General features: G+C 40.2%; 1 protein-coding gene across 1 annotated transcript in view; it reads left to right on the top strand.

The window, feature by feature from the left end:
- Nucleotides 1-20430, top strand: part of LOC133575083 (aminopeptidase N-like) — a 57220-nt gene continuing 36790 nt past the window's right edge. The window contains exons 1-6 of the mRNA XM_061927544.1: nucleotides 1-625; nucleotides 854-996; nucleotides 5423-5556; nucleotides 5661-5775; nucleotides 14544-14698; nucleotides 19759-19872. Of these exons, the coding sequence (XP_061783528.1) occupies nucleotides 21-625; nucleotides 854-996; nucleotides 5423-5556; nucleotides 5661-5775; nucleotides 14544-14698; nucleotides 19759-19872 (1266 nt within the window). The 5' untranslated portion in view covers nucleotides 1-20. The remainder of the gene's footprint in view (nucleotides 626-853; nucleotides 997-5422; nucleotides 5557-5660; nucleotides 5776-14543; nucleotides 14699-19758; nucleotides 19873-20430) is intronic.

The raw sequence follows: 20430 nt of genomic DNA, 5'->3' as shown, positions 1-20430 counted from the left end.
CCTTCAGGACAGCGGCCAAGATGTCAAAGAGCTCCACTTCTAAGGCTTTTGCCGCCGCGTTTGTCATTCTGGCGCTGGCTGCCATTGGCAGCATCGTCACCATGATCATTATATACAACATTCAGATCACACCCATGAACCCCTCACCTCGTCCGACCTATCCTACCACGACTTTGGGACCGCCGCCTGCGATGCGGCTGCCAACGAGTCTGGTCCCCGAAAACTACAAGATCTTTCTACAAATGGATTTCTACTCCCAAATCGTGGAGGAGGTGAATGTCACGACTCCCAACCAAACCCTGCTGTTCTCCGGTACCTCCTTGGTACGCTTCCATTGTGTGGAGAAGACCCAGAGCATTTACCTGCACAGTCGGGACCTGCTAGTCTCTGACGCTGTGGTAAAGAACGAAGACGAGAACAAGAAGATCAGTATTCTGAGCATGAAGCCTCACCAAGACCAAAGTGACTTCTTGGAGTTTCAGTTGAAGGAAACGCTGGAGAAAGGAAGGAATTACAGCTTGTTGGTGTCCTTCAGTGGACACATGTCAGACCAGCTCCACGGACTGTATATTAGCACCTATGATGAACGTCATGCACGCTCTCAAAGTCCATCAAACACACACAGGTGAGTCTGTATTGTTTATCATTTTAATCCTCATATTCTTCATACCACCAGCTAAAACAGTAAGCTAGTTACTTTAAAAAATAATTGATAAACTGATTTTATATTTTTATGAATTGATCTCAGTAAGGCGGTAACAATACTGCCCTTGTCCTATAAGCTTCTTGTACCATTAAACGATACAAACGATAAGTAGGATTATGAAATTTAAAAACATGTTTTTCTTTGCAGATTTCTTGCCAGTACAAATCTGCAGCCGACAGCCGCCAGACGAGTGTTTCCTTGTTTTGATGAGCCTCAAATGAAAGCCGCGTTCGACGTCACCATCGTTCACAGACGAAAGATGACAGCGCTTGGAAACGCAGAATCGTCTGGTAAATAATCAATTCAATGCCAATAACATTTGGAATGTGACCTCTATGAAGCTGCCGGCCTCCATTCCCTTCATATTGGATAGGATAGAATAGACTTTATTTGTCACACAATGCAAATTTTATTGGCTTGTGCCGTAAAAAAATTAGTTTGTGCTTTGTGCTGTCAACATTTTAAGTAATTCTAAAATATATCTTCTGACCAGTGATGTCATCCAGAACCCCCCCCCCCCCAGCTCGTCCAAAGGTGCACCAAACAATTCTGCTGTCAAAAACGATTCTAAAACTGATCATCAATGAGTCAGATGGGCTGATTACCCATACTGATACCGATCACATGTACTGTATCAACTGTAAAATGTTTCCATTTATTTATGTTAAGTGCTCTTGACAGCGTAACAATACCTACAGGACAGTTAAACTATGACATAGAATTGTTCAAAATTGATCAAAACAAAGTCAATATTACACAATAATAATTTTCAGTGTATCATTAGTCAATAGTGTTACAATAACTGGCTATATCTGTGCATTCATGCATTGTATTACTTTAATTTGTTTTCACGTAAAGAACCCTAATTTTTAAGGTTTGGCAGCTTTAGTTTTGCCTTGGCGGGCTGCCACGATCATTTACATGTAGGGGAAACCCAGGGATGGACTATTCAAGTGTAAAACGTATAAAGAGAATGTCGGCAATTTGACAGAGCATACAGCAGACTATAAGGAAGCTTTTAGGTGATGTTTCTTTCTGTAATTATAATTATATATTGATAGTATTAATTATATTACCGTATTTCCGGACTACAAGGCGCCCTTAAAATCTTTTTTTTTCTCTCAAAACTCGACAGTGCGCCTTATGTACGGAATAATTCTGGTTTTGCTTACCGACCTCGAAGCTATTTTATTTGGTACATGGTGTAATGATAAGTGTGACCAGTAGATGGCAGTCAAACATAATATATACGTGTAGACTGCAATATAATGGCAGTCACAAGTAAAATAACACCGACATTTTATATGTTCCATTGAAAATATAAAACATTACACACAACGCTCAAAAATCTATCAAAATGTTTTAGTACGACTTTGGTAAGCTATGAAGTTGCACCGCTTAATTGATTGTACTGTGCTTCAACATACGAGTATTATTATGGTGTGTGTATAAAGTAAGATATAATATCTGGCGTTTTGTTTCGTAATATTATGCAAACGCAACTTGTCTTACCTTCTGGTACCTGCTGATCTGTTCTTGGGATCTGCATAAATCCTGAAAAATTGTGCATGTCCGCCTATGTAGTAGTTGATAAGCTTCTTCTTTTTCTCTATCTTCTTGTTATGTGATATTCATCCTCCACTGTTGCCATTTATAATATAAAGTAGTGTAAAGTACTTATATCTGTCAGTGAACTCGCCATGAAAGGGCTAAAACATACCGGTGTAGTGAGTTTACATTATTCACCCAAGGAACTTTAGTTATTACAGAGTTCCGGTCGGACGTTTTTTTATGGGACATATTTTCTGCGGATGAGGAGATGCTGCTCCTTTAATCATTTTAAATAAAGTCTGAATGTCATTAAAACAGTTAGCTCCATCTTAAAGTTAAAGTTAAAGTACCAATGATTGTCACACACACACTAGGTGTGGCGAAATTATTCTCTGCATTTGACCCATCACCCTTGATCACCCCCTGGGAGGTGAGGGGAGCAGTGGGCAGCAGCGGTGGCTGCGCCCGGGAATCATTTTTTGGTGATTTAACCCCCAATTCCAACCCTTGATGCTGAGTGCCAAGCAGGGAGGTAATGGGTCCCATTTTTATAGTCTTTGGTATGACTCGGCCGGGATTTGAACTCCCAACCTACCGATCTCAGGACGGACACTCTAACCACTAGGCCACTGACACTTCTTCCACTGCCGTCCTTGCACGCTACACCGCTACAACAAAGATGACGGGGAGAAGACGCTGTCGAAGGTGAGCCACGTAAATAAGACCGCCCACAAAACGGCGCATCCGGAAGAGACTGTCAGAAAGCGGCTTGAAAATGATCTGTAAAACATAATCCATGCAACGTTTTGACCAAAGAACCACCATTACATGTTATGCAGACCACAAGGAAGTGTTTTCCATTCATAAAAAAATAAATATAATATGACTCCTTTAATGCGCCCTATAATCCGGTGCGCCTTATATATGACAAAAGATCGAAAATAGACCATTCATTGGCAGTGCGCCTTATAATCCGATGCACCCTATGGTCCGGAAAATACGGTACTTATTTATAATATTAATTATAACAAATTAAACCAGTGTAGTTATTTGATGATGAGTTCTGAGTATGTGCTTTTACTTACTTTTAAGTGTGGTATAAAACCAGTACAACATCAATAAAGTTTTTTTTTTTATTGATTTTGAGGTTAGGTTTTCAAGGAACCCTTAAAACACTGATCGTAATTGCACAAATTCAAAAGTCAATTCAATGTTATTGGACAAAAATAATCCATCACAACTTTTGCTGCAACTTTCTGAAAAAGCTGCTGCGATATCAGGTATTTTATTCCATGGCTATCACAAATCTCAAAGAGAGAGACCGATTAATGTAAATACTCTCAATAATCCACGTTATTGTACTCTGAAAGTGTTAACTGGACTGTTCAGGTTGTCTTTGAAGACTGCTCCAAAAATTATACTGGACTGCTCGAGTCTGAGGGGATGGTGTTGGATCCTAGTATTATCCTCTCAGGTGGCATCGTGTTGCATCACAAAAGGGTGAAACCATTCTCCGTTGAGTTTGAAGGATAAATACTTGGATATTACATCAAAAACTCGTACTAGACCATGGGTGTCAAACTCTGGCCCGCGGGCCAAATTTCACTAGGCCCGTGAGGTGATATCAAATTAACACTAGAGCTGGCTCGCCGATTATATACAGAGGCGGTGCCACGGTACACCGCTAATTCTCATACTTGCCAAACCTCCCGGGAGACTCCCAAATTTCAGTGCCCCTCCCGAGAAATGTAACGTCCCCTTTTCATCCAGTCCAACGAGTGCTGGCCCAGTTACATAATATGTGCGGCTGTGGCACGCACACAGAAGTGAATGCAACGCATACTTGATCTTCAGCGATACAGTTTACACTGAGAGTGCCAGTATAAAAACCTGTAACACTGTTAGAAATATACGCCACACTGTGAATCCACACCAAACAAGAATGACAAACACATTTCGGGAGAACATCCGCACAGTAACACAACATAAACACAACAGAACAAATACCCAGAACCCTTTGCAGCACTAACTCTTCCGGTACGCTACAAGGTGTGTGTATGTGTGGGGGGTTGGAAGTAGCGGGGGTGTATATTGTAGCGTCCCGGAAGAGTTAGTGCTGCAAAGGCTTCTGGGTATTTGTTCTGTTGTGTTTATGTTGTGTTACTGTGCGGATGTTCTCCCAAAATGTGTTTGTCATTCTTGTTTGGTGTGGATTCACAGAGTGACGTGTATTTCTAACAATGTTAAAGTTGCTTATACGGCCACTTTCAGTGTAAACTGTATCGCTGTTGATGAAGTATGCTTTGCATTTACGTGTGTGTTCGTACAGAAGTCGCTCATATATTGTGACTGGATCGGCACGTTGCTAGAAGGGATGAAAAGCGGACGTGACGTCAGCTCGTAGAGGACGTTAAAAGCAGTACCTGTAAGGCACGCCCCCAAGACTGTGGAATACGAGATATAATGACTGATGAACACCTTTGTTCGATAATGAGGGATGCCTCAGCTCAAAGCCTGAGCCCCGACATTAATGAACTAGCATCCAAGAAAAGATGGCAGGTATCTGACTTGGGCACATCAGATTAGATCAGTGTGTTGCAAACTGAGCAGTTTAAAGTCCTGACTGGTTGGTTTATTCATTATTTTATTTTCAAATGTATTAGCCTGTGGAAAAATTTAATGTTGATATTTACCTCAGAAGGCTGCAAATAGAAAAGAGGCATTACATTTTTATTTAAATTGTATTTGATATGCCATTTATATTTTTTAATTATTATTATTATTATTTGAAACTCGATTTTGCATGTCACTATAAAGTTATATAAGCCTTGCTTGTTCAATATTTAATGCAAAACATGTTTGGGTCCCTATCAGAAAGGTTAATTTGTTCAACCTTGGCCCGCGGCTTTGTTCAGTTTTAAATTTTGACCCACTCTGTATTTGAGTTTGACACCCCTTTACTAGACAAAAGCTGTCCTATCAAGTCTGAGTGTGAACCGATGAAACCGAAAAGTCTTCTAAGACATTCCAAGCAGTCTGGTTCAATGTTCATCAGACATCAACGACTGCGTGTTTACGCTTGAAATGTCTTCTGGTGGTTGAAGAAGCTTTTGAAGCGCTCACACCAAAGTCTAACGTGTTTGTATACACTTTCTACTCTTTCAGGCTCTGATAATCTAGAAGACGACTGGACGTCGACTCGTTTCCATTCAACACCAAAGATGTCAACCTACCTTTTAGCGTTCACCGTTTCAGAGTTGAGGTCTTCCCCCGCCGCACATGAGCGTGTCAAAATTAAGGTACTTCTTGAAAAGAACTACACAGGTTATCCACCTGCCGGAAGTAGGCCAGCATTTGTTCCAAGAAAAAGACAATACATTTTTTTTTTTTTACTGTTTTTCAGATATTTGCTCGACCAGAGGCCAGAAGAGCCACCGTATATGCAGCAAACATCACTGGACGTATACTCAATTTCTACGAGAAGCACTTTAAAATTAATTACCTTCAGAAAAAGCTAGGTAAGAAGAAATCAAACTTAGTAAATGATAATAAAAAAAAACATGCATTGTGTGCTGGAGAACTTTGAGGAAACACCTCTAAAGGTCTGTCCCTCAAGTTTATACCGGGGATCTTCAACATTTTCCAAGCCGAGGACCTCCAAACTGATGGAGGGTTTTTATATCCTGCCTGAAATAGTACTTGAAATTAAACTGGTCCGTAAGGTAACTCGTCATTGCACAATTCTAAGATATTCCAATAATACAGAATAGGGTCGCTGATAGCTAGCTGGCAAATAGTGTTCTAATTGTTAGCTGGCAGCTTGCGCCGCTGAGCGCTAGCTATCTTAAATGCGAACACGAATACTTGCCAACATTGAGACCTCCGATTTCGGGAGGTGGGGGGGTGGGCGGGGTGGGGGCTGGGGGCGTGGTTAAGAGGGGAGGAGTATATTTACAGATAGAATTAACCAAGTCAAGTATTTCATATATATATATATATATATATATATATAAGAAATACTTGACTTTCAGTGAATTCTAGCTATACATATATATATATATATATATATATATATATATATATATATATATATATATATATATATATATATATATATATATATATATATATTTATTTTATTATATCTCTTATATATTTAAATTAGAGAAATACTTGAATTTCAGTGTTCATTTATTTACACATATACACACACATAACACTCATCTACTCATTGTTGAGTTAAGGGTTGAATTGTCCATCCTTGTTCTATTCTCTGTCACTATTTTGCTAACCATGCTGAACACCCTCTCTGATGATGCATTCTGCTTCGTCTCCTTGTTGTGTGCGCAGTTGTGCACTGCACGCTCTAAAAGCCCTAGATGTTATTGTCACATATGCATTTACAGTAGATGGCAGTATTGTCCTGTTTAAGAGTGTCACAACGTTGCTGTTTACGGCAGACAAACTGCTTTACGGTAGACGAAAACGTGACTGCTGTTGTGTGTTGTTGCCGCGCTGGGAGGACGTTAATGAAACTGCCTAACAATAAACCCACATAAGAAACCAAGAACTCGCCCTCGATCATTCTACACTTGTAACGTGATTGGGCAGGCACGCTGTTTATATTGTGGGAAAGCGGACGTGAAAACAGGCTGTCGACACGTCACTCGGGTCCGCATGAAGCTGGAGGGGGCGTGGCCACCAGCACCGCCTGAATTTCGGGAGATTTTCGGGAGAAAATTTGTCCCGGGAGGTTTTCGGGAGAGGCGCTGAATTTCGGGAGTCTACCGGAAAATCCGGGAGGGTTGGCAATATGCGAACACGTATGTGACAGTATAATTATTTATTCATGTTTTTATATTAAACCTGTAAGGTAGAGTGAATGTGGTGCTCATGTTACTGACATTTATAAACTACACTATGTTGTTGTGTATTTAAAAACGTTTCAATTAGTTGAAAAGTGTAAGTGGGAACATAAAAAAGCATATTTCAAAACAGTCTAATCAACCAAAAATTTCACAACCCGCCTTCAGTACCTGTGAGGAACCCTTGGGGGTTGCGGAAACCCTGTTTAGTGAAAAATGCATTAAAATCAGTTGAAGTAAAGTTACCTTTATTTCAAAAGTGTATATATTCTAGAATATTCAAACCGTATGTTAGTCACAAGAGTGACTGAGAGCAATCTTGGCAAGAAAGGTTCTTATACACAGAGGTCAGGTATTGCAAAGAAAACTCGTTGACCACCTTGGAACATTTCTTTCTAGCAAGTTCTGCTTCAAGGTGCTCCATCTGTTACAACAAATTGCTATGCATCTTGTTGCTGAGCTAATGATTCCCAAAGTTTTATACCAAAACGCTTTCGAAGAGCTTCACGTTTTTCCAAGCAAAGTTTACTGAAGAGGACTTGTTCAACCATGACTGGACCACCTAGTGTGGCCAACTCTTTGAAAAATAGATGTGTATTTCTGCCCTTTTCCTGGGCAGAAGGGCGACACGGCAGTGCGGCTGGATCAAAAGAGACGTCGGAGACGCTTTGCTGAACAAAAAGTTGCTTTATTACAAGCGAGTGTCATTATACAGGACTGCAGTACCTGGAGGAGGTCAAGTAAAAAAAATGAGGCACTCCTAACTTGTAGAAGCCGAACCACCGTCTTACATTCCCTCTTTCTCTGTCTTTGTGTGCGTTAATTCAGGAGAGTACAACCTGACTATGTAAAGAGATGTTCGTGTGTAAGTGACTGGGAAGACAACAACTTGTAGGTTGACGTTTAAGATAAACATGGAGTCTCTCCTCCAGGATAGAGCTATCACTTTTGCATTCCAAAGTCTGAATTTATTGCCTCTTCTCATGAGAGAGTTAACCCAGTCCACAAGCGAATGTCCAACTAAGGCTCCTTAAATTTGTTATTGGGCTCAACCATTATTTACTTAAACCTGGTGGTTCGCCTTCTCCAGGTTGAATAAAAACATTCACCATATGTAGAAAATAATATGACTTAATAATTCACTTCAAAATAAATAAAATAAGGCACACTTTGTTGGCCAGCAAGACCTGATTGATATCCACTTGTAGCTTCCCCGTCAGACAAAAAGTAGCTCCGAGCTCACTACATTGTTTGTTTTTTCAAAAGACAACATTTTAGTGCGATAAAAAGTATTTGGATTCAGAAGACTAAGAAGCTAGCCATATAACGCTAGCTCGCTAGCAGCCGTCTCGCTAAGGCAGAGCAAAGTGAAAGCCAAGGCAAAGGGAATTAATAAAGATGCCAGAAAAGGGCAATGTGTTTAATAACATGCTCCCATCGATGGGCTTAGCTTGTGGCAAACTGGAATTCATTATAGAATATTTTTTTTAACTGACTGTAATACGAGACAAAGTGTGTCCCTTTCAGCTAAATAAAGGACACATATTTCTGTTTCTACATACGAACAATTCAGTTTTTCAAGGAACGGTTGGCAATACTAAGACCATCTGAGCTGATGTTTCATCAACATGGTGTAACCCCTCGCCAGTACTTCAGGGTCACGATTATTTAGTCTCTTGATCCAAGGATTTTTCGCAAGCTGTTGCGATGAACGCGGTGGAGTGTTTTTGCATGATGTTGGTAAATTGCCGAGGTCAGGGATTCTCAAAATGTGGTGCATGCACCACTAGTGGTACGCGGGCTTTATCTAGTGATACTTTAACTTTTATGTGCAATTAATTTTATTTGATTCCACTTTACGAACCGTAGCTCAATTTGTAACGCGGCCGTGCCAGCAACCTGAGGGTTCCCGGTTCGATCCCTGGCTTCCGCCATCCTCGTCACGTCCGTTGCGTCCTTGAGCAAGACACTTCACCCTTGCTCCTGATGGGTCGTGGTTAGGGCCTAGCATGGCAGCTCCCGCCATCAGTGTGTGAATGAGTGTGTGAATGGGTGAATGTGGAAATAGTGTCAAAGCGCTTTGAGTACCTTGAAGGTAGAAAAGCAATTACAAAACCCAAAACCAGTGAAGTTGGCACGTTGTGTAATTTGTAAATAAAAAACAGAATACAATGATTTGCAAATCCTTTTCAACTTATATTCAATTGAATAGACTGCAAAGACAAGATACTTAATGTTCGAACTGAGAAACTTGAATAATCATTAACTTAGAATTTAATGGCAGCAACACATTGCAAAAAAGTTGTCACAGGGGCATTTTTACCACTGTGTTACATGACCTTTCTTTTTAACAACACTCAGTAAACGTTTGGGAACTGAGGAGATCAATTTTTGAAGCTTTTCAGGTGGAATTATTTCCCATTTTTGCTTGATGTACAGCTTAAGTTGTTCAACAGTCAAAATACCACAACAATCCGTTGTGGTATTTTAGGCTTCATAATGCGCCACACATTTTCAATGGGAGACAGGTCTGGACTACAAGCAGGCCGGTCTCGTACCCGCACTCTTTTACTATGAAGCCACGCTGTTGTAACACGTGGCTTTGCATTGTCTTGCTGAAAAAAGCAGGGGCGTCCATGATAACGTTGCTTGGATGGCAACATGTGCTGCTCCAAAACCTGTATGTATCTTTCAGTGTTAATGGTGCCTTCACAGATGTGTAAGTTGGGCACTAATACACCCCCATACCATCACAGATACTGGCTTTTGAACTTTGCGCCTATAACAGACCGGATGGTTCTTTTCCTCTTTGGTCCGGAGGACACAACGTCCACAGTTTCCCAAAAAATTTGTGAATGTGTACTCGTCAGACCACAGAACACTTTTACACTTTGCATCAGTCCATCTTAGATGAGCTTGGGCCCAGCGAAGCCAGCGGCGTTTCTGGGTGTAGTTGATAAATGGCTTTGGCTTTGCATAGTAGAGTCTTAACTTGCACTTACAGATGTAGCGACAAACTGTAGTTACTGACAGTGGTTTTCTGAAGTGTTCCTGAGCCCATGTGGTGATATCCTTTACACACTGAATGCGTTTTTTGATGCAGTACCACCTGAGGAATCAAAGGTCCGTAATATCTTCGCTTACGTGCAGAGATTTCTCCAGATTCTCTGAACCTTTTAAATATTATTATGGACTGTAGATGGTGAAAACCCTAAATTCCTTGCAATAGCTCGTTGACAAATGTTGTTCTTAAACTGATCGACAATTTGCTCACGTATTTGTTCACACTTTCTGAGCCTTTTTTGCCACTTGTGCCAGCTTTCTTTAAACATGTTGCAGAGCTAATATTTGCAAAAAATAAAGTTTTCCAGTTTGTAAGTTAAGTATCTTGTATTTCCAGTCTATTCAATTGAATATAGGTTGAAAAGGTTTAACAAATCATTGTATTCTGTTTTTATTTACGATTTACACAACATGCCAACTTAACTGGTTTTGGGTTTTGTATAACCCATTTACATTTACCATTATATTTAAGTACACACTGTACAGTGTTTTATTTTCCTATATTCAAACACAGTGTTACTGTTCAAACTGTGTGTTATGTTACAGTGGCCAAAAATATCAACTACACTTGTTAAATAAAACGTCCGACCCGGTTTTAATAAATACTTAGGCCTAGTATGCTACTGTATTTTAAAGGCCTACTGAAATGCCATCCATCCATCTATTTTCTACCGCTTATTCCCTTTGGGATCGCGGGGGGCGCTGGAGCCTATCTCAGCTACAATCGGGCGGAAGGCGGGGTACACCCTGGACAAGTCGCCCCCTCATCGCAGGGCCAACACAGATAGACAGACAACATTCACACTCACATCCACACACTAGGGCCAATTTAGTGTTGCCAATCAACTTATCCCCAGGTGCATGTCTTTGGAAGTGGGAGGAAGCCGGAGTACCCGGAGGGAACCCACGCAGTCACGGGGAGGACATGCAAACTCCACACAGAAAGATCCCGAGCCCGGGATTGAACCCAAGACTACTCAGGACCTTCGTATTGTGAGGCAGATGCACTAACCCCTCTGCCACCGTGAAGCCCCCTACTGAAATGCGATTTTCTTATTTAAACGGGGATAGCAGGTCCATTCTATGTGTCATACTTGATCATTCCACGATATTGCCATATTTTTGCTGAAAGGATTTAGTAGAGAACATCGACGATAAAGTTCGCAACTTTTGGTCGCTGATAAAAAAGCCTTGCTTGTACCGGAAGTAGCAGACAAGTAGCGTGACGTCACAGGTTGTGGAGCTCCTCACATCCGCACATTGTTTACAATCATGGCCACCAGCAGCGAGAGCGATTCGGACCGAGAAAGCGACGATTTCCCCATTAATTTGAGCGAGGATGAAAGATTTGTGGATGAGGAAAGTGAGAGTGAAGGACTAGAGGGCAGTGGAAGCGATTCAGATAGGGAAGATGCTGTGAGAGGCGGGTGGGACCTGATATTCAGCTGGGAATGACTAAAACAGTAAATAAACACAAGACATATATACAGGTAAAAGCCAGTAAATTAGAATATTTTGAAAAACTTTATTTATTTCAGTAATTGCATTCAAAAGGTGTAACTTGTACATTATATTTATTCATTGCACACAGACTGATGCATTCAAATGTTTATTTCATTTAATTTTGATGATTTGAAGTGGCAACAAATGAAAATCCAAAATTCCGTGTGTCACAAAATTAGAATATTACTTAAGGCTAATACAAAAAAGGGATTTTTAGAAATGTTGGCCAACTGAAAAGTATGAAAATGAAAAATATGAGCATGTACAATACTCAATACTTGGTTGGAGCTCCTTTTGCCTCAATTACTGCGTTAATGCGGCGTGGCATGGAGTCGATGAGTTTCTGGCACTGCTCAGGTGTTATGAGAGCCCAGGTTGCTCTGATAGTGGCCTTCAACTCTTCTGCGTTTTTGGGTCTGGCATTCTGCATCTTCCTTTTCACAATACCCCACAGATTTTCTATGGGGCTAAGGTCAGGGGAGTTGGCGGGCCAATTTAGAACAGAAATACCATGGTCCGTAAACCAGGCACGGGTAGATTTTGCGCTGTGTGCAGGCGCCAAGTCCTGTTGGAACTTGAAATCTCCATCTCCATAGAGCAGGTCAGCAGCAGGAAGCATGAAGTGCTCTAAAACTTGCTGGTAGACGGCTGCGTTGACCCTGGATCTCAGGAAACAGAGTGGACCGACACCAGCAGATGACATGGCACCCCAAACCATCACCCAACCATGCAAATTTTGCATTTCCTTTGGAAATCGAGGTCCCAGAGTCTGGAGGAAGACAGGAGAGGCACAGGATCCACGTTGCCTGAAGTCTAGTGTAAAGTTTCCACCATCAGTGATGGTTTGGGGTGCCATGTCATCTGCTGGTGTCGGTCCACTCTGTTTCCTGAGATCCAGGGTCAACGCAGCCGTCTACCAGCAAGTTTTAGAGCACTTCATGCTTCCTGCTGCTGACCTGCTCTATGGAGATGGAGATTTCAAGTTCCAACAGGACTTGGCGCCTGCACACAGCGCAAAATCTACCCGTGCCTGGTTTACGGACCATGGTATTTCTGTTCTAAATTGGCCCGCCAACTCCCCTGACCTTAGCCCCATAGAAAATCTGTGGGGTATTGTGAAAAGGAAGATGCAGAATGCCAGACCCAAAAACGCAGAAGAGTTGAAGGCCACTATCAGAGCAACCTGGGCTCTCATAACACCTGAGCAGTGCCAGAAACTCATCGACTCCATGCCACGCCGCATTAACGCAGTAATTGAGGCAAAAGGAGCTCCAACCAAGTATTGAGTATTGTACATGCTCATATTTTTCATTTTCATACTTTTCAGTTGGCCAACATTTCTAAAAATCCCTTTTTTGTATTAGCCTTAAGTAATATTCTAATTTTGTGACACATGGAATTTTGGATTTTCATTTGTTGCCACTTCAAATCATCAAAATTAAATGAAATAAACATTTGAATGCATCAGTCTGTGTGCAATGAATAAATATAATGTACAAGTTACACCTTTTGAATGCAATTACTGAAATAAATCAAGTTTTTCAAAATATTCTAATTTACTGGCTTTTACCTGTATACTCTATTAGCCACAACACAACCAGGCTTATATTTAATATGCCACAAATTAATCCCGCATAACAAACACCTCCCCCCTCCCGTCCATATAACCCGCCAATACAACTCAAACACCTGCACAACACACTCAATCCCACAGCCCAAAGTACCGTTCACCTCCACAAAGTTCATACAGCACATATATTTCCCCAAAGTCCCCAAAGTTATGTACGTGACATGCACATAGCGGCACGCACGTACGGGCAAGCGATCAAATGTTTGGAAGCCGCAGCTGCATGCGTACTCACGGTACCGCGCCTGCGCATCCAACTCAAAGTCCTCCTGGTAAGAGTCTCTGTTGTCCCAGTTCTCCACAGGCCAATGGTAAAGCTTGACTGTCATCTTCCGGGAATGTAAACAATGAAACACCGGCTGTGTTATCCGGCACAACTGTCAAGGGGTGCATTCTACGGCGGGGGTGCGTTATCCGGCACAACACCTGCCGCAATACACCGCTCATTGTTCATTGAACAAATTGCAAAAGATTCACCAACACAGATGTCCAGAATACTGTGGAATTTTGCGATGAAAACAGACGACTTAATAGCTGGCCACCATGCTGTCCCAAAATGTCCTCTACAATACGTGACGTCACGCGCAGGCGTCATCATACCGAGACGTTTTCAGCAGGATATTTTGCACAAAATTTAAAATTGTACTTTTGTATTGGCATGTGTTGCAATGTTAAGATTTCATCATTGATATATAAACTATCAGACTGCGTGGTCGGTAGTAGTGGCTTTCAGTAGGCCTTTAATGTTGGTCATTATGGTGGTAGTTGGAGAGCCATGTGTTTTCTAAGGTGGTACTTGGTGAACAAAGTTTGAGAAGAAATGGTCTATGTTCTCCAACCTAAAACGACATGCAACATACAAACTAGTAGCAAGGAAGTAGTGGCGCAGAATGAAAAACTCAGATCAGCATGAAGAAACCATGAGCAGTAATCTGGTGTCTTCCTGCTGCGTATTTATGAATCATGTTAAATTGCGTCCCCCCTGCCCTGTAAAAGTAATTCAGGAAGTTGTTTATTTAAGCACATTATACAATGTTTGATGTTCTTATTAAAGGTAATTTAGTGTGATAAACTAACTGGCTTTGTACCAATTTAAAAAAGGAAGTTCAATGTCTTTACGTTCATTTTCCTTGCTACAACTTCCACAGAAGCAGATGTTTTCCGTTCCTCTCCAGCTCGATTTATGCATTTGTTTGTATATCCTCATTTTTACGAATCACTCCCCCAGATCAAGTTGCGCTGCCCGATATATCCGGCGCGGCGGTGGAAAACTGGGGACTGATCACGTACGACGAGGGCGTCCTGCTGTACGAGTTGGGAGTGTCGTCACTCTTGCATAAGGAAACAATCTCCTATTCCATCGCACGTCAACTGGCTCACCAGGTAAGGCAATAAACGATGACGCATTCATGACTTCTCACTTATCCAAGAGACGCACAAAACACACATTCAAATGATTTACTGTATTCTGTTTGACACAGCACAGTTGTGACAATAAAAGGTACATGCTAGACTAATCCCGTGCTAACTATCTGTGCAGTTGGACAGTGACTATACTATTTTTTACCTTTTTTTTTCTTTGACAGTACAGTGGAAGATTACATGACAATTTTTTTTGCATGCCATCCAAAAAGGCAAAGGGCACATACTGTGTCGTGTCATGACTGTGGATAGGTAGATTTTATTGCATTGCACTTATTTCATCTATTACCCCATGTTAACTCTGTTCTGAATATCTGGATATCATAAAATGTATCATTTAACTCCGGGTGTGCGTTATACAGTATCATCTTACATGATGAAATAACTTCATATTCTTGACGCTGTTATTCTCTGTTCTGAGCACTTATGCAGACATTATTATGTTGTTAGAAACACTCATAGGTATGTTTTTTTTCAGGGTTTGTTAGCAACATAACTCCAACAGTAAAACATAGATTTTGATGGAAATGTCCCAAAAAAAACAATTTCTCGTATCTTTTACAACACATTTTATTTACTGCTTACGGTGTTCCCAGCCTCCCATCTTGCTGTCCTCGCGCTGAGCAGAGGATTCTGGAGATGTAGTTTATTTTCAGACCCGACCAACGCTAAAGCGCTACAAAAAAACTACACACCAAGATTTTGTTTGATACTGTCAAGCATCACGGCCTTATTGTGAAGACTTTGAAACCGCAATAGCGCGGTATATACAATATCGTTGCAGCCCCTATATATATATATATATATATACAAACCCCGTTTCCATATGAGTTGGGAAATTGCGTTAGATGTAAATATAAACGGAATACAATGATTTGCAAATCCTTTTCAACCCATATTCAATTGAATGCACTACAAAGACAAGATATTTGATGTTCAAACTCATAAACTTTTTTTATTTTTTGCAAATAATAATTAACTTAGAATTTCATGGCTGCAACACGTGCTAAATTAGTTGGGAAAGGGCATGTTCACCACTGTGTTACATGGCCTTTCGTCTTAACAACACTCAGTAAATGTTTGAGAACTGAGGAGACACATTTTTTAATCTTTTCAGGTGTATTTTTTTCCCATTCTTGCTTGATGTACAGCTTAAGTTGTTCAACAGTCCGGGGGTCTCCGTTGTGGTATTTTAGGCTTCATAATGCGCCACACATTTTCAATGGGAGACAGGTCTGGACTACAGGCAGGCCAGTCTAGTACCCGCACTCTTTTACTATGAAGCCACGTTGATGTAACACGTGGCTTGGCATTGTCTTGCTGAAATAAGCAGGGGCGTCCATGGTAACGTTGCTTGGATGGCAACATATGTTGCTCCAAAACCTGTATGTACCTTTCAGCATTAATGGCGCCTTCACAAATGTGTAAGTTACCCATGTCTTGGGCACTAATACACCCCCATACCATCACAGATGCTGGCTTTTCAACGTTGCGCCTATAACAATCCGGATGGTTCTTTTCCTCTTTGGTCCGGAGGACACGATGTCCACAGTTTCCAAAAACAATTTGAAATGTGGACTCGTCAGACCACAGAACACTTTTCCACTTTGTATCAGTCCATCTTAGATGAGCTCAGGCCCAGCGAAGCCGACGGCGTTTCTGGGTGTTGTTGATAAACGGTTTTCACCTTGCATAGGAGAGTTTTAACTTGCACTTACAGATGTAGCGTCCAACTGTAGTTATTGACAGTGGGTTTCTGAAGTGTTCCTGAGCCCATGTGGTGATACCCTTTACACACTGATGTCGCTTGTTGATGCAATACAGCCTGAGGGATCAAAGGTCACAGCTTAGCTGCTTACGTGCAGTGATTTCTCCAGATTCTCTGAACCCTTTGATGATATTACGGAGCGTAGATGGTGAAATCCCTAAATTCCTTGCAATAGTTGGTTGAGAATAGAAAATAGATGGATAGTTGGTTGAGAAAGGTTTTTCTTAAACTGTTCAACAATTTGCTCACGCATTTGTTGACAAAGTGGTGACCCTCGCCCCATCCTTGTTTGTGAATGACTGAGCTTTTCATGGAATCTACTTTTATACCCAATCATGGCACCCACCTGTTCCCAATTTGCCTGTTCACCTGTGGGATGTTCCAAATAAGTGTTTGATGAGCATTCCTCAACTTTATCAGTATTTATTGCCACCTTTCCCAACTTCTTTGTCACGTGCTGCTGGCATCAAATTCTAAAGTTAATGATTATTTGCAAAAAAAAAAAAAATGTACATCAGTTTGAACATCAAATATGTTGTCTTTGTAGCATATTCAACTGAATATGGGTTGAAAATAATTTGCAAATCATTGTATTCTGTTTATATTTACATCTAACTAGGGCTGAAACGACGCGTCGACGTAGTCGACGTCATCGGTTACGTAAATACGTCGAGGACGTTTTTGTTCGTCGACGCGTCGCATATTTACGTCACACTACCGTCATGGCGGAGCGCAAAGCAGACGATGCGAGCGGTGCGAGCAAGGGGGAAAAAACACGCCAAAAGTCGTCAAAAGTGTGAGAGTATTTCAATAAACGGCCTAAGAAGAAACGCTACTTTTACTCCGCTACTTTTATCTACATTCAGCTCGCTACAAATTTTTATCGATCTGTTAATGCACGCTTTGTTTGTTTTGGTCTGTCAGACAGACCTTCAAAGTGCCTGCCTTACTGGTGACGTTTCACTTCGTTCCACCAATCAGATGCAGTCACTGGTGACGTTGGACCAATCAAACAGAGCCAGGGGTCACATGACCTGACTTAAACAAGTTGAAACAAGTTATTCGGGTGTTACCATTTAGTGGTCAATTGTACGGAATATGCACTGTACTGTGCAATCTACTAATAAAAGTTCAAATCAATCAATCAATCAAAAGTGTGAAGGAAAAAAGACCGTACACCCCGTCAAAAGCCTAAAGACTGACTGCACAGTTCCTGTCTTCACAATAAAAGTCCCGCTCCATCGCGCCTGCGCTTTCAAAAAAAGAGTCTCCGAAAGCCAGCGCAAACAAGCTAGCAAGCTACGGAGTTTGTCGCCAATGTATTTCTTGTAAAGGGTATAAAAACGAATATGGAAGGTGGACAAATAAGATGCCAAAAAACAACCACTTTCATGTGGTATTAGACAGAAAGGAGGAACTTTTTTTCTCCTCCATTTGAAAACGTGGACGTTACCAGCACTACTGTCTGATTGCAATCAATGCAAGTCATCAGAATCAGGTAATACACCAACTTATATTCTTGTCTTCATGAAAGAAAGGAATCTATATGTTAAACATGCATGTATAATTATTAAAACACCTTTAACATGTAAACAAAAACGGCAAAATAAATAAATATAAATGATATACTGTATATATCAATGTATGTATATATATATATATATATATATATGATATGTGTGTGTATGTTACTCAGTACTTGAGTAGTTTTTTCACAACATACTTTTTACTTTTACTCAAGTAAATATTTGGGTGACTACTTCTTACTTTTACTTGAGTAATAAATCTCTAAAGTAACAGTACTCTTACTTGAGTACAATTTCTGGCTACTCTACCCACCTCTGCTAATAATGTTGTTGTATGCACACTGTGTCGAGCGGAAATGGCCTATCATAGCAGCACAACGGCAGCGTTCTTGCCATCACCATCAACTAGTCAATCGTCCGCGCTCCTCTTTAACGCTAACGTTAATTAGTTGTGCAAATACCTTTTACAACATTAACAGTTACGTATACTATGTACAAACGAACAATTAACTTTCACTTTAATCATACTATCATTGTTGTGTTATTAAGCAAAATAAGCAAAAGTTTTACTTTTGTTGAAATGTTTACACTGTTGTTACAGAATATTTAGTTTTGCACTTTTTTGTATTGGATGTTTATCTTTATTTTTGCACATTTTAGCAAATAAGCAATACTTTTACTTTTGTTGAAATGTTTACACTGTTGTTACAGAATATTTCCGTTTTGCACTTTTTTGAATTGGATGTTTATCTTTATTTTTGCACATTTTAAAGCAAAATAAGCAATACTTTTACTTTAGAAATGCTTATACTATTGCAGAATATTAAGATTTGCACTGGATGTTTACTTTTATATTTGCACATTAAAAAGCAAATAAGCTACTTTTAATTTTGTTAAATGTTAAAGTTTTAAATGTTTACATTGTTACAGAATATTTTGTCATGTTGTTGTCAATGTTGACTGAGTGGCCATACTTTTTTTTTTGTAAATAAAAGCCATGCCTTTTGAAAAAACTGGCCTACATTTATTTTTTCATCTTCATTTTAAATAAAAAAAATAATCGGTAAAAGGAAAAATAATCTATATATTAATCGAAAAAATAATCTATAGATTAACCGATTAATCGAAAAAAATAATCTATAGATTAATCGATAGAAAAATAATCGTTAGCTGCAGCCTTACATCTAACACAATTTCCCAACTCATATGGAAACGGGGTTTGTAATTTTTCATATTTCCTGCCCTCTCCCACTCTACCTTCTCGACGCCCACTCTAGCTGACGCAATACAAGTGACTCTTCCGATTGCGACAAAACAATACTCATCTAGAAAACATACATTTTTAACATCTTCTTTCTGTCCATCATCACTGATTCTTATTGTTTGCCAATAACGTAACCAACGTAGCTACAGTAAATAAACAAGTTGCTCAGTGTGGTGTATAGGAAAAGGTATCACAAAGCATTTTCATCGAAAAACGAGTATTACAAAAATCAAGGTAAGACTGTACTATACAAAGTAGTTTGTAGTGCTTTCCTTATGGGATATTAGTCCACCGTCTCCACTTTGCCGCAGGTGTGTTTTCTTGCTGCCCACAGTCTCCTGAAGGATAACATGAGTCCCTTGACTGCGACTAACAGCCATGCTGAGCCTCGCTCACATCCAAGTTCGGACTCATGCGTTCAGTGTGTTCAAATGTGTTTGTTCTGATTCTTTTTTTTTTACAGTGGTTTGGAAACTTGGTGACAATGAAATGGTGGAATGAAGTTTGGCTGAAAGAAGGCTTTGCTACGTACATGTCATCGCTGGCATTGGACAACGTAGAACCGACATTCAAAGCTGTAAGCTCACATTTGTGTTTTTATCAAATGAACCATTCCACCAAATTGCTCATTGAAATTCTCCCCCAATTGTCTTTTTTCAACTCCTGATCTGATAAAAACACACATTTTGCTACTCAAAATGTGTATCGGTCTATCTTAGGCGACTTTATTAAATTTTATGTGCAAGGTTCCTAAGCTGAAGATCAGTCATTTGAGTAACAGGACTGCCAGTAAAAGAAGTGACTTTTTTGTGTAGAATTAGCAAATACATGAAATATATCCATGTGACATTTATACTAATAGTATGTTGACATGAAGCACATTACAGTGATTTAACAACATGTATATAAAGATAAGCAAAAAAACATCACAAAATAATTTGGAGGTAACAGGATTGTGATTAGACTTGAAATCCCAGCCATAGTTGAAATATAATGGGATATACAGCTAAAAGTTTGGACACACCTTCTCATTTTAATGTGTTTTCTTTATGTTCATGACTTTACATTGTAGATTGTCACATCAAAACAATGAATGAACACATGTGGAGTTATGTACTTAACAAAAAAAAAGGTG

The sequence above is a fragment of the Nerophis lumbriciformis genome, linkage group LG35 (assembly GCF_033978685.3).
Source record: "Nerophis lumbriciformis linkage group LG35, RoL_Nlum_v2.1, whole genome shotgun sequence".
Taxonomy (NCBI): Eukaryota; Metazoa; Chordata; class Actinopteri; order Syngnathiformes; family Syngnathidae; genus Nerophis; species Nerophis lumbriciformis.
This window is presented reverse-complemented; position numbering and strand designations above follow the sequence as displayed.